The 18,050-nt window shown below is 40.4% G+C and overlaps 1 protein-coding gene across 5 annotated transcripts in view; it reads left to right on the forward strand.

Moving 5' to 3' along the window:
* Frem1 (FRAS1 related extracellular matrix 1) overlaps window positions 1-18,050 on the forward strand; it is a 151,461-nt gene that overhangs the window by 50,612 nt on the left and 82,799 nt on the right. For all 5 annotated transcript variants that reach the window (XM_076934719.1, XM_076934721.1, XM_076934720.1 and 2 more), the window contains exons 7-15: window positions 39-147; window positions 1,313-1,444; window positions 2,814-3,158; window positions 4,106-4,248; window positions 8,705-8,901; window positions 10,066-10,156; window positions 11,367-11,534; window positions 15,061-15,269; window positions 17,871-17,964. In XM_076934719.1, the coding sequence (XP_076790834.1) occupies window positions 39-147; window positions 1,313-1,444; window positions 2,814-3,158; window positions 4,106-4,248; window positions 8,705-8,901; window positions 10,066-10,156; window positions 11,367-11,534; window positions 15,061-15,269; window positions 17,871-17,964 (1,488 nt within the window). The remainder of the gene's footprint in view (window positions 1-38; window positions 148-1,312; window positions 1,445-2,813; window positions 3,159-4,105; window positions 4,249-8,704; window positions 8,902-10,065; window positions 10,157-11,366; window positions 11,535-15,060; window positions 15,270-17,870; window positions 17,965-18,050) is intronic.

Genomic DNA, 18,050 nt, shown 5'->3' on the forward strand with positions numbered 1-18,050 from the left:
TGTATCTGTGTGGCTCATACTAATCTGTTTGTTTCCAGATGGAGCTGGAGGTGTACGACTTCTTTTTTGAGAGGAGCGCCCCCATCACTGTCCACATCTCCATCAGAACAGCTGACACAAATGCCCCTCGGGTGTCCTGGAATACAGGTGTGGGTGTGGTCCTAAGGGAAATGCAAGGAAGTGAATGGGTCAGAAAATTCCTTTTATTCCATTTCATCCACAAGGCAGCTTGACTGAGAGTAAGACAGAAAGACAAGGTCTCCAACTCAGTTTTTGCAGAGGGGTAGAAGCAAGGTGCAGCCTGGAACCCACTGTTTTGTTTTTGTTGGGTTGCATGGAAACCAAAGTAAGTAAGTAAGAATTTAAGAACTTTTAAAGGAGGCTTTACACTGCCATTCAATTCCAAGTAGACTGGGAACGTGATTTACATATTTAGATCAGATGCAAATGTGGAATGCAAATGGCTTTTCCTTTTTCACTAATACTGTCACTGACATTCAAAACAGACTTCCAAGCAGTGCTGAGGTTGTTCTAGGAGGAATGCATTCACGTCTGATTTCAAGTCTCAGCTTTGACTTATAATTCTGGCTGTTCGAGGGATAATGAGAGAAGTGACGGACCTGATCAACCAAAGTTGAGTAGCAATGCTACTTTTCTGTAGGTTATTGTGTTCTAGTGAGGAGATGGAATCATCCATATGTGTGAGACGTGGTGCTCAGATGCATCAAGGGAGCTGCAGGTCTGGGTCTGGCTACTGTAGAAATTATAATCCTTTTAAAAATGAACTTTCACATGTTATGAATTTGAAATTGGCTATTGTTGAAAAGTCAAAGAATATATTAAATAGGATAACTCTTCATTTTTTCCTCACTACATATAATATAGATAGAATTGCTGTGAGCATTTTAATGTGTTGATTGTCTTCTAGTCTTCTTGGATGGGCCTATGATATATCCATGATGCCTTGCCTGTGCTGTGTTGTGTGTACACATGTCCCTAGTACCACTTCAAGAACCCAGGAGGCTTCTCAGCAGCCATGGAGCTCATTTGCATACTCTTGCCTTTTTCTTGTCTCCACCTTCTTCTTCTCCCCTCCCCTTCCTTTCTAGATCCTCCTTTCTCTCTTCCTCTCCCCCTCCCTCTTCTCACTTCTTTCCTTCTGTTTTTGTTGCTGTTGTTTTACAGCCATAGATGTCTTAGCTCAATTTCCCCAGGAAACAGACCTTGAGGTAGATCACATATTGACCCTGTCCTGAAAAGAAAGAGCAGTGAACACAGAACTGCATAGGACATGTTTCTGTATTTCTTACAGGTTTGAATCTCCTGGAGGGGCAGTCTCGGGCCATCACTTGGGAACAGTTTCAGGTCGTTGACAATGATGACATTGGTGCTGTGCAGTTGGTCACCATTGGTGGACTGCAACATGGACAGCTTACAGTAAGAGGTGAATGATTTACCTGTTCAATTCAAAATTTTAACTCTTCAAAAGCAAATCATGGGACTAGGGATAATACAGTTGGTAATCTGTTTACTACCCAAGTATGAATCAATCTCCAGAGCTGCACAAAAGGCCTGCGTGGTGGTGCATCAACCAGCTTAGCCAAATCTATGAGGTCCAGATATCAGTGACAGACTCTTCTCAAAAACCAAAGTGGAAGGAGCTAGAGAGATGGCTTTCAAACTTTAGCATGTGTTCACCCTGGGGGTGAGACTTAGTAAAGCACAGGTCGTGGAGTCCCGTCTTCAGAATTTCCAATTAAGTAGGCTCAGAACAGAGCCTGAGATTACATTTCTGATAGTTTCCCATTAGGTTCTGATACTGCTAGTTGGGAAGATTGCTTCCCTATGCTTGATGGCATGACGTGGCAGTGACCGGAGAGCTCAGCCATATTTCTCAGAGGCTTGCTGATGTTCCAGTTCTCTCATGTCGCCACAGCATATCTGCACACATACCCATTTGTATCTACTTATGTTTGGCAGGATTTGTCAAAAAAAAAAAAACATGCATACGAATATATAAGGATGACTTAGTGTGTGTGTGTGTGTGTGTGTGTGTGTGTGTGTGTGTGTGTACTGAGAAACCTCATGATGTGTTTCTGGAAAGAATTACTCTTTATGTTCAAAAAAGCCCATCGAGTAATTTAGTCCTATGTCAGGGCTTGAGAACTAGGATAGATGATGAAACAATTCTCTGTTCAATCCAAGGCCAAAGCCGTGGGAAACAAGGTGGGTGAGAGTCCAAAGGCCCACAAAGTCTGGGGGTGGAGAGAAGATGACCCAGAAAGAGAGAGAGAGAGAGAGCGATACATACATACATACATACATACATACATACATACATACATAGACAGACAAACAGATAGATGATCCAGAGTGCTCACCATGTCTCTGCATTTTTGTCTTAGGTTCATAACTGTCTGGTATCTCTTAGTTGTCACCTAAAATAAGCTATAACCATATTATTTTCCCAGTTTCACAGAGTGTCAAATACTTGTCTCAAGTCCACACAGGTATGCAGCACCCTAGTGCTCACTAAACTGCACAGGGTACAGACTGTCCTTGAATTATGGTTTTGTTTTTGTTCATTTATTTTATTTTTACATTTTGAGGGTGTTGTGGGGACTATTCCATGTGTTTGACTTAGAATGTTCCCGGTTTATGATGGTTTATGGTGCATAGCCCCGTGGTGACTTTAGGAGCATCTGTATTGCCACTGTTCTCCATAGCCCGTTATCATGCAGTGATTCCTTTCTCAGTGGCTGCCTCTGCTCCCCTCCTTGACCACTCGTTATTATCTCTGCTCTCTCCATCAGAGGGGAAAGGATTTCTCTTCACTGTGGCTGATCTTCAGGCTGGAGTTGTTCGCTATCATCATGATGACAGTGACACCACTAAAGACTTTGTGGCTTTCAGGATATTCGATGGCCAACACAGCAGCCATCACAAGTTTCCTATCAACATCTTGCCTAAAGATGACAGCCCTCCATTCCTCATAACCAATGTTGTGATTGAACTAGAAGAAGGGAAGACCATCTTGATCCAAGGGTCCATGCTGAGAGCTTCAGACATGGACTCCAGCGATGACCACATCTTCTTTAATATCACAAAGTACCCCCAGGCTGGGGAGATTATGAAGAAGCCAGGGCCAAGATTTATAGGTAAGATCTAGGCAGATAAAACAGTTTGAATGGACTTAGATACTTTTAAAGATTTACTTATTTATTTTATGTATATGAGTATATTGTAGCTGTCTTCAAACACACCAGAAGAGGGCATCACATCCCATTTCCAATGATTGTGAGCCACCATGTGGTTGCTGAGAATTAAGTTCAGGACCCTTGGCAAAGCAGTCAGTGTTCTTAACCACTGAGCCATCTCTCCAGTCCCTGAACTGAATCTTTTCAAAAGAACTTTGTATTGTGGTCAAATTTATGTGTAAGGGTAGATATCACATTTATGAAGCAAAGATATATATATATATATATATATATATATATATATACATATATATATATGTATATATATATATAGTTATATATATATAGTTATATATATATATGTGTGTGTGTATGTGTGTGTGCACACACACATACACACACACATAATTTATTTTATAATTTTCCCATCTTATACAAAAGAAGCTTAAGACTTATGTTGAGAATCTACTGCCTAAGGCTGTATACCTAGAAAGTTCTAGTGCTAAGCCTCAAGATAACTATCATGCTATTAAAAGTTAAGTCAGCCAAGAATGGCAATAGAATAAATAGGTCTGAAGGAAGATGTTTAGTTTATTCTAGATGGTTACTCAAATAATTTTATTAATATATTTGGTTATATTTTGGTGTCAAGAGTTTGTCAGTGTGGTCCAAATAAAAAGTGTTCCTCAGTATATTTGAAATAAAAGCTATTCCTTAAAATTTTTTTCCCACTGTTAATCTCCACATTGAGGTAGGACAATTTTAATTACTGCTCTAAGTTTTGTTAAAAGTATTTAATGCAAATCCTTAGCTGTATGTAATGCACTAGGCCGAGAAGACATTGAGGTGAGTAGAGTTTCACTGCGCCTCAACACCTAAAACTGTATGATATTTTGTGGTCCCCTTAGGGTATCCTGTTCCTGGCTTCCTTCAGAGAGACCTGTTCAATGGAATCATTTACTATCGTCACTTCGGCGGAGAAATCTTTGAAGATTCTTTTGAATTTGTTCTGTGGGACAGCCACGAGCCTCCAAACCTCTCAGTGCCACAGGTAAGAGGTCATTTCAGAACATCTTCCCAAATCTTTACACATCATAGCTCTAAGATGTTATTTAAAATGATGTGGAAATGGGTTTCAAGATGCAAAGTTTGAGAAATAATGAATTAGGCAAAAATAATCGTGCCCCGCCCCCCACGACTATGCCTGCACTTTACTAAAGCACTTTGCAAGTCTTTACATGGTAACTGTTTCTAAGGTTACTTAGCTATGGAATTCTTACATAGACAACCTCACAAATTTGCTTGCTTCTCAACACCCAAGAAAACATTTTTTGTTTAAATTACAGAGTCAAGGTGAGACTTCTTGAGCTTTCCTCTTGCTCTCAATGGTACAGATAAACCTCTGTTCCTCTCTACTTATCCCAAGCAAGTGATAGAAGGAAGCTTCCTAAGGGTTATTGTGGGAAAGTGACATACGACTTTCCCACATATGCATATGTCATATGCACCTGGCAACTACTCAGAAAAGAAAAGGACTTATTTGTTGTTTTTAAGATCTCAGATCTGCCTGGCTGTAGAGGACAGAATTTAACTCTACAGTAAGCAGAAATAAGATGAAGCAAACATCACTTAGAGATGGGAGTCAGTGTAGCATATGGGCAACAGTGACAATGTGCACTCTGTGAGGTGGTGAGGAGGAGGGGTCAAATTTCAAAAGAAGCAATTGAAATTAAGTGATCATGGACTTTACACGATATTGTGGCTGGTCATTTTATACCTGTTACCTTCAAAGGTAGCATATATGTGGATTCTGGCAATTCTTGAGCCGAGGAAAGAATGTTTAAAACTTGCAATCTATTGCTATAATGGATTCCTAGAAAGCTACAGTCACAGATATTTTTGCCAGTGTGCAAAAGACCAACCTGTACACCTGTTTGCTGATGTGGACATACTGAAGGGCAGGAACAATGGCATCACAAGGCTTGGGACCTGAGGAAGTCAGTGATGCCTTTGGGGAGTGTGTTGCCAACTCCTTTTAAAGGAATCACCCCTCGTTTCATGAGTATAGCGTACCTGTTGTTTCTGGGTTAAGTTTTCACAGGAGTTGGTGGTTGATTTAGTAGCTCAGAATGGTACAGCAGGATCAGACAGCAGGATCTATTTCTAAATCTCCTGTGCATCTGCTGAAGCTGTTGCTAGGACATCGTACCATAGTTAGAAGACTGTGTCTTTTCCAAAGTCGAGATCTCAAGGCTTCTTCTTTTTTTCTTGTTAAACATTTAAGAAATCATGTTATTCACATACAGGAAGAGAAATATCACATCTCTCTATAATAGAGACCAAGTTAATGAAAACTCTTGAAATAACTATTTACCTGGGCAGGTAAATCCGTCTAAACTCGATAGATCTGGCACCAAATTTATTTTGCAAAATGGATGGATTCTTTTATTATGATTTATTTTTATTTGTGTGTGTGGTGCACACACAACTATGCGCGTGTATGTTCAAGTGCTTATGGGGGCCAGAAGAGAGCACCAGATCTGCTAGATCTGGAGATATAGACAGTTGTGAGCTGTCATGTAGATGCTGGGAATGGAACCTAGGACTTCTATGAGAACAGTAAGTGCTCTCAACCAGTGACCCATCTATCCAGCCCCAGGATGGTTTTGTTTGTTGTGAAGGAACATATTTAACACATTTCTTTGCTTTGCTGTTCTTATATTTCTGGACTAGGGAAGAGAGTCTCAGTGGGAAGGCTACAGATTTGTCATGTGTTCATGCAGCACGTGGTTAGATTTTTGTTGTTGTTTTTTCTTCTTAAACACAGCTGACCCCCCCCCCCCCATATATTGTAGGTTTCCCACCAATGATTCAACAGACTGCTGGTAGATAAATTTTAAATTGCCTCTGTTTTGAACCTGCACATCCTGTTTTATTTGTCCTCATCCCCTGAGCCATATGAACGACTGCTATTTACATTACAGTTGCATTATATTAGATATTGCAAGTAATGTGGAGGTAATTTGAAGCGTACAAAGGGAAACATGTAGGCTCTACACAGATACAGCAGATTTTATATAAGGGACTGGAACATCCACAGAGTCCCAGATCCATAGTGGGGCAGTGGAACTCCTGGAGCCTATTTCCTACAGTCAGCAAGGTGTGATTGTTTTTGTAGCTCAGACTGTGTGTTCACCCTGCCTCTTTACCCAGCATCTCCAGTTCACTCTGACATCAGCATTTAAAAGTCATCCTGTTATACAAACATCTAGTGTCTTTTCCTAAAAGCTTGCACAGAACTACTGTAGTTAATATAGTGGCCAGCCTTAACAGTGCAAGTAATTCTTGTTACTGAGAAATGACACTGGGTATTCTCAAACAAAGAAAAATAAAGACCATGATAGAATCAGAGCTCAGGGCACATGAAGGATCAAGAATTCAGGCCACAAGAAAGTCAGATGTCACCCAGTGAATTGTAATTACAGAGCCTGAATCCAAGGCTTAGGTTCTGACTGAGTCGTTTGGCACGAAGATCCTTTTCTTGTTATTCTGATTCCTTGTACATCTGTCTGTGTGCTGCAGTCACAAGGACACTGGAGGACTTGGGGGAAGCTGGAACTCAGTGGCTGGTGACTGTTTTGGAAACTGGTTCTCACTCTGCCTGGGAATGGGTTCTTAATAATATCTTTGTTATGAACAGATTTCAGCACAATGAGAACGCTTTTATTTCTCTGTGGAGTTTGCTAAAATGGAATTTCTCTTGCCCACAGACACACACACTAATTGTTTGAGCATGCATAAATATGTAAAGACACATCAACTTAGGCGATCATAAAGCATGTTGAAAAATGCGCCCACCAAGAATTACTACAGGGGATAAAAAGCATGCTCTTCCATTCTTCCTTCATAAAGAACACATTGGAGAATAAATTAGCATGGAAAATGGTCTCTTTGAAGGCACAATAACTATTGTTTCCTTATTAAATCCAGTTTTTCAATTAAAGAGAGCCTCACCGATCCACACTATGGCTGTGAGGGCCCATAGAGAATTTCTGAACTTTGTAGATTAGAAAAATACTGTAGGTGGGGGGAAATCATGACACAGATTTGGGAGACTAGAATTGTCATTGTGTTTGTAGTCTTTTATTTTGATAACTGGCCTTAGTTTTTAATCACTCTAATAAAATAATTGGACAATTTATAGACAACAGAAATATTTCTTACCATCAGAAGACTGGAAAGTCCACGGTCAAGGTAGTATCCAGGTCGTTGTCTGGTGAAGGTAGATCTTTGTTTCCAAGGTGGTACCTTGTTGCTGTGTCCCTCTAATAGGACACACAAGGCATAAAAGAATGGAAGAAGACGCTTTCCTCTCCAAATGCTTTTATAGGGATCCATCCCATTCACAGGTGCAGATCCCCTCTGATGTAATCATCTCGATACTGTTGCATTGCTGGTAAAGTTCCAAGATGAATCTTGGAGGCAAACACAAGCCCTCAATGGGATAACGTTCAGAAACAGTTCTAACCGAGAAACTAGAAGATGAATCTAGAAGATCCTGTAAGAACAGATAGAACCAGCTTCCTAGAGGCAGTGAGAGGAGAACATTAGATTGAAGAGACAATATGATAGAGACAATACGATATGAATCTGGGGGAGGGGGAGGGGGAGGGGATCCATCCACCAACACCACTACCAGTGTTGAATTTATGTTGAAAGGCAATAAAAAATAAAGTTGAAGAAAAATTTTGGATATTATGTTAAAGAGAGGAATGTTACTTCTAGATAGTTGTTTTAAGGTTTTGGAGGAAGTGAATTAACTAATTTGACTTGTGTATGTGTTTTTTTTTTTTTTTTAAGTCAATGCGAGTTAATTAAAAGTATAGAATAACAAGTATAGAACAACAAGGAGTTAGGACTGTTGGACCCTCATAAGGAAGAAATTCCAAGAGTGGTACAGGAAATTTGGTGATGGGTCGGATGGGGGGTAGGGAGGAAAAACCAAGAGTGACAACAAGGTGTCTAGGATTTATGATGGAGTAGAGGGAGGAAACAGAGATGCATAGGTTATTAGTAGAAAGGAGATGGAGAAATAAAATCAGGATTGTACTTTGTGTTCTACATGCCTGTTTCCTAGTGGATTAGGAATTAGGCACACTTCCAATGGAGTAGCTAGAATTGTGATTATATATTCTCTCTGTGTATCCCTGGTATCCTAGAACTTGCTATGGAGACCATACTAGCCTTGAACTCATGGAGATCCTCCGCCTCTGCCTCTGGAGTTCCAGGATTAAATTTATGTGTCACTACGTCTGGTATGATGATTATATTCTCAAAACATAAAATCAGGTGAGTGAAGCATTAGCAGTTTCTAAATCACTTAACAGTAGTATTTTATCAATGACAGTTTGGAGAAGTCATCTTAACTATTCCTAGGTGATCCCCGGGCACCCTCTTTGGTGTTTTCCTGTATTTAAATTTAATAGAACTGTGTGTTTTCATTGCAGGTGGCGACGATCCATATCACTCCAGTAGATGACCAACTTCCCAAGGAAGCTCCTGGTATTTCCCGGCATTTGGTTGTCAAGGAAACCGAAGTGGCCTACATCACTAAAAAGCACCTACATTTCCTAGACATGGAATCTCATGATGGGGGGCTCATCTACACAGTGACACGCCCTCCATGTTTCTCCTTCAGCCACAGGTGTCTTTGTAAAGCTACTTATGACCCCACTGGTTTAAGAGCATCAGTGTGTAGCAGTGTAGTGTACCTTCATTAGGTACACTTGAAATCACATCCAGTTTAGCATTCACTTTTAGTATAAATTCATCTTTACCATCACTGACTGAGTGACAATTAGTCACTCAAACCTCCATGCAGTTTGTAGTTGTTATCACCGCGTGGCTTAAACCCATCAGTCTAAACTCCATTTTTTTCTAAAGTAAGACCTTATTTTTTTCTTCTTAAAAGTACTATTATGTCTGCAAAGTAATGTCTTTAGATATCGCAGGCCATTCAGTGCTCATATTTTATAACCTCAGTTCAAAATGGTAGCATAAGTATTCCTTAGGCTCATGTCATCTACACAACAGTGAGGAAACTTGAGAGCAGACTAAGGATTCCTTTTAACCATGGGACAGCAAACAACTTTGTTCTGTCATGATGAGGGTGGCGTACATGATGCTGAACTTAATGCTACAATCTCCCAACATAAAGAGACTAAAACAGTGGAGCATCTGGTTTCTCCCCACAATGAAGTATTTTTTTAAAAAGATGGATTCTGATGGAGGGGTTGTTGCAAGCATCATGGCAGGCAGGGACATGACCCATGAAGAGGCAAACCTGACTTAGTCAGTCTGGATCAAACTTCTAGAGTCTGATACCACATGGTTTATTGCCAGCATATTTAAACATAGTACAATTTGGGAAAAAGTTTCCTGGTGTAATACAATCTCTGGAGCACAAGGAGACATAATTAGATTGAAACTCAATGGGTTCTGGAGATAGGCTACCTGTGTTAGCTTAGGGGCCTAGGGAAGCCTCTAACATGGACTTGGTCATACGGAGAGTGTAAAGGTTATTTGAGATATTAACCACCTGTGGTTCTGGTTGTGAGAGCTTGGTATGGCCTGGCCCCACAGATAACACAGATCAATAGGCTGTTAATCATCTCTAACTCCCAGCCTTCTGGATAAAAGAACAGGTTTTACATCTTTTCCTTTAAGAGGACAATCCTGTACACTTAACATTTCTGCTTTCCCCGTGACCTGTGGACACAAGGATCTTCACGCTCCCAGGAATGGTGGGTGATTTACTTTTTCTTAGCTGAAAAAAAAAATAAGCTTATGTGATCTATGTTTTTCTTAGACACTTGGATGCTGGGAAGTTATTTATGGTGGACAGCGTACCAAAACTAACCAAAAATCCTACAGCCCCAGGGCTGAGCTCATTTACTCAGGTACGAAAATTTGTAAAAATACTGGCTAACACAATATGTACTGTATCTTCTGAGCAGGTGTGGTGTGCCCAGTGCTGTGTCTGAGATGCTACCCAGTCACTTATGCCTCATGTCTTTATCCTTGAGCTTGAGCACATCTGGTAAATATGTAACATCTGTTTGAAAGGCTTCATCAAGTTGAATATAATTATAAATTTTGTTTAAATCCACCAGCCTTTGCATCATTTGCCAATGGCAGGACACTGATTTGAGGACTCATACCTATTCCACTGAATGCTGGTCATGCATTCCTCTACTGTGTTAGTTTCCCACTGTTACCATAACTAAGTACCATGCACTTTGTAGTTCAGAACAAGGGCCCTGAGATTGTGGCATTGGCAGGTTGTATTCTTCTGAATTCTGTAGACATCTCTCCTTCCCTGTGTTTTAGTATCTAGTGCTTTGATAGCGGTTTTTTTTTTTGATATTCCATGGCTTGTAGATACATCATGTTCAGCTTTGCCTTCTGTCAGTCAAGGCTCCCCCCATCTGTCTCTTCCTCTTACAAAGAGTCCAGTTGTATTGGATTGAGGACCCACATTACTCAAGAATTTCCCCTACATCCATCTGTAATGGCCCCGTTTCTAAATAAATTCAGACTCCAAGGTTCTAAGAATCCCAACTTTAGTATGTCATTTTCTGGGGATGCTGCTCATTCCATGATACTCTCCTAAATCCTTCAGTATCTTCTGCTTACTCCTATGAATTCTCCTCTGCAGACCTCATAGGAATCTAGTCTATGAATGCTCACCCGTCAGACATCTGTGGTTTGTAGCTAATTATGTCTGGTTTCTTCATGATTAGAAGTTGTAAATGTGCTAAGTGCTCCTGTTTCACCGACTTTACTAATATGGAAACAGGGGCGTTGCAGACATACACAGCTTGTTTTAGTATAGAACTGCAGAGCAGAATGGGGTAAAGTCTGAGCTTACCTTTTGAAGAAGTTCTTGGACTTCCATCATTTGATATACTGCCTGACTTCATCCATTCCTACACATCCATTGTGTAGACAATGTGGCTTACAAAGTAGAGCCTTGGGATTCTTTCCATTTTTGGTGATACTAAGCATGTTCCATATCAATTAACATTGCTGGGAGGCTTGGACTTGGGTGGCTACAAGATTCTGATCTCTGCAAATCAGCATACATATCCATCTCAATTTGCTTCACAGCATGCCGTGAACCATATGAAAGTGGCCTACATGCCACCCATGCAAGATATAGGCCCCACACGTCGACATGTGCAGTTCACACTGTCTGTCAGTAACGAGCATGGAGGTACTTTGCATGGAATCTGCTTCAACATCACAATTCTCCCAGTGGACAATCAGGTTCCCAAGGTATGCAGTGTTTGACATGGTGGGCCCAAAGGAAGAAGAGAGAAGAAAGAGTAATGGTTTCATTCTCTAGCTGCAGTATAGATAAAAGGGGTGGGCGTGTGTGGGAGGCTCTTTTTCCCATGGGTCTTCCTATTTGAAAGGTGAGAATTTTTCAGTGTTGAATTTGGCATTGTTTTCAAAGCCTTATCAAAATCTCTTTCATTCTGCTGAGCTCCGGCTGTTGATCAGGAGAAAGAGATTAAATGATGGGTCTCTTAGCAACCAGAAGAACCTATTTGCTCTCACCACAGGCCAGCTATGCTGCTGTGTGTTCCAAAGAAGCTTTTTAATTTCCCAGAATGAATTAGGATGGACAACCTTTCTTCTTATCCAGTGCCACTGCTCAGTGTTTATGGAAATCTTAAGGAACCTTTTTGTTGTTGTTGTTTTAAAAAAAGTATAAAGGCATTGCTACCTGCTATGTCTTCTCTGAGGATGTTTCACTTTGAGAGTTTTTTTTTTTTTCTGAACACTGCCCCCCAACACACACACACACACACACACACACACACACACACACACACTCACTTCAAACTACTATACTTGATTAGTGTGGCTATTATTGGAAAAAATTCCTTTAAAAGTGGAAAGACAAAGAAATATTATCCCCCATTTGTTTTAGACCAGAGGGCTCTAGGCCCTCCCAACTTTATTCCCAAGGAAAAGAGTGAATTTCCCGGGTATCTACCTATGAGAATATAGGCATCCCTGATACTCTCTTTCCCAGTGGCTCAGCATCACAGCACCTGCCTCAGGTCAACCAACAGACTTCTTCCTGGAAGACCCAAGGGAAGGTACTTACTTAACATGCAGAAATGGCTCAATGGGTCTAAATAATATTTTAAGTTGTTAAGTTGTGAATCTTCAAGAGTCAGGAGGTTTCCTTATAAGGCTGACTTGAGGTTTCTCTGGAAAATATCGAGCTTTACCAGCTCTGAGCCCACAGGTACCATGGGTGCAAGGCAGGTCGCACTGTTCCTTTGCAGAGTCTCCACTGAGGCACTATGCTCATTACGACAGCAGCCCAATCTCTCAAGATGGCAGGCTTGCAATCTGTGGTTGGAGAAGGGCTGACAAGCTGCAGCTAAGACATCTACATGATCTCCATCTGGGACTCCTTCCCTGCTGGGGACCTGGCCTAATACTTATGGTGAAAATAAGTCGGAGCCGCTATGGGATGAACTTGGTTAGATTTCAGTTAGACCCCCTTTTCCATATATACATTTTAGATCCTTAATCAAACCAAAGCTTTCCCTACAACACTCGCTGAGAAATCTTTTATGCAAGAAAGTCCAACCTCAAAGAAATATGATCTTTATGAGGAAATTATGAGGCAGACTGAAACATTACCTTCATTTGAAAGAAGATGGAAGTCTTAGGGCTATGGTGGAGATTGACTTATCTCTTTTGTTTACAAGTGAAGGACAAACAAAACAGTGTTTCAAAGAACCAAGAATGTTAGGAATTGAATTAGTCCTTCCACAACACAAAATTGAGTTGAGCGTCGATCATTAGGGCAGGTTGACACCATGCAAACCTGGAGACTCCTAAGTGCTCCTTATGAAGCCTCGGGCTTTTAATGTTAGAACTTACTCTAAATGAAATATTTTGAAATGGTTGTTTGTAGCTAAAGTATATTTTAAGGCAATAGTTTTTATTTTGTATACTAATTTGATGCCAGGACTGGTGTACATGACCCTTGGTGCATATTTCCTCTGGAGAAGGGTTCTGTTTCTTTCTTTTACTTATAGTGAAGATGTAGGCATGGTGAAATCAGAGTGCAGTACTTACAGAGGACTGTCAGGCTGGTGATGGGGAGAGAAGTCAATAGTTCTTTTGGTTTTCATTGCTGGTGGTAGTTTACTGAGGAATGTAAGATGCCACAGCCTACTCAGAGTCATATTTATGTGAGCCAGCATGCTTCCTTGGACACATGCATAACTGGCACATGTCTGGTTGGCATTCTCTTGTGCTGTGCCACATTGATCATCAGATGAGGGTACACACTGGCGAGGAGGTTGAGGCTTCATCTTGCTGAGAAAGAAGATTCTTTCTGTAAAAACATAGTGTCAGGGCGATGGTGGTGTGCTCACCTTAGGCCTTCTGGGTGGGACCCTCAGAAAACATGATTTGAGATTCTAACTCTGTCTGGTACCTTTTTCCTTATAGCAATATCAATTTTAGAAGCTGATATACTAAATAAACTCTAAATGGTTTTCTACTATACTCTCAGAGCCTAGATCACTACATATGTCTTATAAATGTAGCCAGTACAATGTAGACTATAGTTTTCTAGACTTGCTTAATCATAGAACATGTCTTGCCCACTCTTATCCTACTAACAAAATATACCAAGCTGCTTTATCCAACTTCCTTGGTGATTATGACTGACTTGTTAGTCAGGTAAAGACTGGGCTTTTTTAAGTTGAAAGCCCTTGCAACTGTTGCTATTTAAGTCTACTGTTTGAATAAATATATTTCCCATGGATGTAACTCTCTTGCCTTCAGTTTTCCTATTGTTACTGCAAAACATACAACATACAGTAAAATTTTCACCAATTTACTGAGTCCTAAAGAATTTTTAGGGTTAAAGAAAAAGAGAGAGAGAGATGGATCCTTTCTTTCATAGGCACTTGGCAAAGGTTGAGTGAATGAAGCTGTGAGTTACTCCCTCAGCTCCTCATTGCCCTGCACACTTTGCTGAGTCTGCTACAGAGGCTCTGGGACACTTGAAGCCTATGCACTTTCAAATTAGGGATCTGTCTTGGTGTCTGTATGTATCAACACTTGGAATTGGAAATATTCAATTAAAGTGATTTTAGACAAATTATTTAGCTATGAAGGAAGGACAAGGAAATGGGCTACTTGGCAGGAATCTGACCTTAGGCTAGAACAAAGAAATAATTTCAGGCATGAAAATGACTTTGGGCTAGGACAGGGAAGTTGGCTCAGATATTTTGGTCATCCTGATAGAAATAGTGATCAAGGAACTTTGTTTATTGTCTTGCTTGTTCTTTGACTATTTGCATCTAGTATATTGCTAGTTCCTCAACCCAGAACTGCCCTTAATACTTGCATATAATTAAAATGGCAAACAAAACAAAACAGGAGGAAGGAAGGGATAAGGGATTTATGAAGGGGAAATGGGGAAAGGGGCTAACACCTGAAATGTAAATAAATAAAATATCCACCGGGCAGTGGTGGCACACACCTTTAATCCCAGCACTTAGGAGGCAGAGGCAGGTGGATTTCTGAGTTTGAGGCTAGCCTGGTCTACAAAGTGAGTTTCAGGACAGCTGGGGCTACACAGAGAAACCCTGTCTTGAAAAAACAAAAAAAATTAAAATATCCAATAAAAATAAATAAATAAATAAAAACATTCTTAAATTAATTGACCCCTGAAGATGCTTTATAGGGATCCAATGAACTCTGTGTTCAGGGACACCTCACGGAACAAGGTTTTTAGTGTCTCCTTCCTTCTTTCTAGGTATTCACCAACACCCTGAGAGTGGCCGAGGGCAGTCAGTGCACCATCAGCACGGAGCACATTTTGGTTTCTGATGTGGACACCCCCTTGGACAACATCTGCCTCTCTCTTCAGGAGATGCCTCTGCATGGCGTGGTAGAGCTGGATGGATTTCCTCTAAAGCCAAGAGGCACATTTTTTTGGCGAGACCTCCATACCTTAAAAGTTAGGTTAGAAGATTTTGTGTTCCCCTTCTATGCAGTGGCTTTATATCTGGATGGACTGAGAAGCTTGTCTAATGCTTTCTAGAACAATATTGCCATTTCATAGTGTTAAGGGTCAGCTGAAAATCAAAGAAGTAAAAAGAAAAATTCACTTTTTTATCAGACTTTTTTTTCTCTCTCTCTCTCTGGCTTACTGTAGCAGAGGGAATGAGTTTATGAATATTTGTGCAATAAAAATTAATTGCCATGAATATTAATTTTGCTACAATGGCACATATCACAAACTCTGTAGAGACTAAAATAATCTGTGCAGTTAATTGAAGTTGGCTCTAAGCAAAGGCAATTTCATGACCTTGGAATGTCAGGGCTAGAGTGCTATTGATCAGCCAGATATGGTAGCCTATACTTCTATTCCCAATGCTTGGGATACTGAGCCAGGATGATTGTGAGTTCAATGTGAGCCAGGTGAGAACAGAGAGAGGGAGAAGTGTGTGTGTGTGTGTGTGTGTGTGTTGCGGGGAGAGGCAACTAACTTTGTCTATTGATGTTTGTAAGTGTAAGCTTTTATTTCATTCTACTGGGCATAAGTTTGCAGGTAAGGAAATAGGGCCTGCTGGTAGGTAGTCTGTGAGGCTGGACTCAGGTCTCTGGGAACTGGAGATGAAGCAACTCTGCCTCTTGGCCTCATAGTAGTTCCAGTTTGAAAGCTTCATTTTCTTTACCTAATACAGGTGCAAGAGCCCATTTTCACAATATCAAGTGAACCATCTCTGCAAATCAATGCAAACTATTTAAAAGTAACAGCCAGGCAGACAGACGTGCTATTATTTCATTTACCAACTCTGACAAACAGACATCTCACTCTTTCTTAGAAACATGTGGGAGGAAGTGTGTCTCGTCAGATGTTTGGCTTTGAGCCAGGAAGTCCACTAGGGACTGAAAGCTTCATACAAGAGCATGTACACTTGGTGGCTCAGTTCTATCACAGAGTTACAATTCTTCGTGACTTCTATCACTATTCACCTATTCCCATTAAGATTTTCCTGTTTTGCTTATAGTTTGGATTTTGAAATCTCAGCTCCTCCTTACATGTTAGAAAACATATGTTTAGGCAGTGCTAAGATGAACAGAAAAATAGAAGTATTTGCTAGGATTCTATGTATACTCACCTTCCTAGAGAATTGCAAGTAAGTATCTTTTAAAGTCCTTTAACCTCAGTCATCAAGACGGAGGTATGTCATTCCGTTCTCAAGGTTGCAGAACTGAGCACAAAGATGCCAAGGCATTTGTTAATATCAAGGAAGAGTGAGGTTTTAAAGACCCGCTTGTCTCCACCACCATACTTTACACGTGCCTCCTCAGATACACTTAGCTGTGTTAGGGATGGCAGTGTTGTAAAATGGATCAGCACATTATATTTCATGAGCATTTTTGACAAAAGCAGTAAGAGGCATGGAAAAACAGATCAGAGAAGGTAGTATGTATAATAGACAAGGGTGTGACAGTATACACTTCCTGCCACTGGAATTAAATCCATCACCACTTTATTGGTGACCCATAAGATATAGTCCCCTTTTGTTTATATAAGAATATCATATAAGCTCAATATATTATACTGTTTTGTTGAAACGTTTGTTTTCAATTCCTAGGGCATAATTCCATGTGTTATTATGAACAAATCAATGGTTCAATTAAATTCAAGAGCTACTTAGAATTAACTGAGCATCTCTGTAGTGGGCTAGAGACTATGTGAAAAGTCTGAAATTATACATTTTTTTTTTTAAATACCTGGCTGAGAATTAAGAGGAAGATGGGGCCAAGGTTAGATCAAATAAAGGTGTTGTAAAGCTGATATAAATGCGATGCGAGACTTTTTACCAGCTGATATAAAGGGCTTAAAAGTGGAACATGGTGTATGGTGGAAGGAGGCGGTATCTAATTCCTAGATCAAGGCTGCAGAGAGGAATGGACAGCTCCAGGACATAGGAGGAAAGTTGGGTGGTACAGGGATCATCCTTAAAGTGTTCCACTTCATCTTAAAATCACCCTGTCTCCACTCAGTGTGCTGCTGTGTTACAAAGATCCCAGACCAAATACTTAACTGTTGTCAGAGGCCTTTGGAAGACTGAAATTTATTTTCAAGGTTACTTTTAATTATGTGTGTCTCTATGTTATTGTGCATGCATGTGCATACCTATGCAAATATGTGTATATATGTTCATGTAAGCCAAAACACCAAAGACATCAGAGCCCCCTGGAGCTGGAGTGGTAGTTGTGAGCTGCTGGTCACTGACCTCAGGTCTTCCGTAAGAGGAGTTCAGGGTTTTAACTGTTAAGTTCTCTTTCCAGCCCCCAAAAGGCTGTTTCCTGATTTGGAGACAAATTACCAATGCATGCGCAATGTTTTCCCAGATAGAGTAATTTTACCTTTAGGGATCTTGAGTGATAGTATATCTTTGCATTTAGAGTATTAAACTACTTCTTTTCTTACTTCTTTGCATACATATTTATTGAAGTCATGGCCATGGTTATGGAGGGGTGTTTGTGTTGCATAGCTCTATTTACACCCGTGCGTTTTTGAGAGCCCCTTCCATACTATCCCTGCAGGTATCAACATGATGGATCTGAGGTTCTTCAGGATGAGATATACTTGGAGGTCACAGATGGCACAAACTCAGCAGAATTTGTTCTCCACGTTGAGGTACGTTTTTCCTCCCTAAGTCATTTGAATGTAAAGTCTCTATTTTTGGAAACTCTCAGGGTCTCAAAACAACTTACAATACACAG

This window comes from Arvicanthis niloticus, chromosome 5, assembly GCF_011762505.2.
Source record: "Arvicanthis niloticus isolate mArvNil1 chromosome 5, mArvNil1.pat.X, whole genome shotgun sequence".
In the NCBI taxonomy this organism is placed as follows: Eukaryota; Metazoa; Chordata; class Mammalia; order Rodentia; family Muridae; genus Arvicanthis; species Arvicanthis niloticus.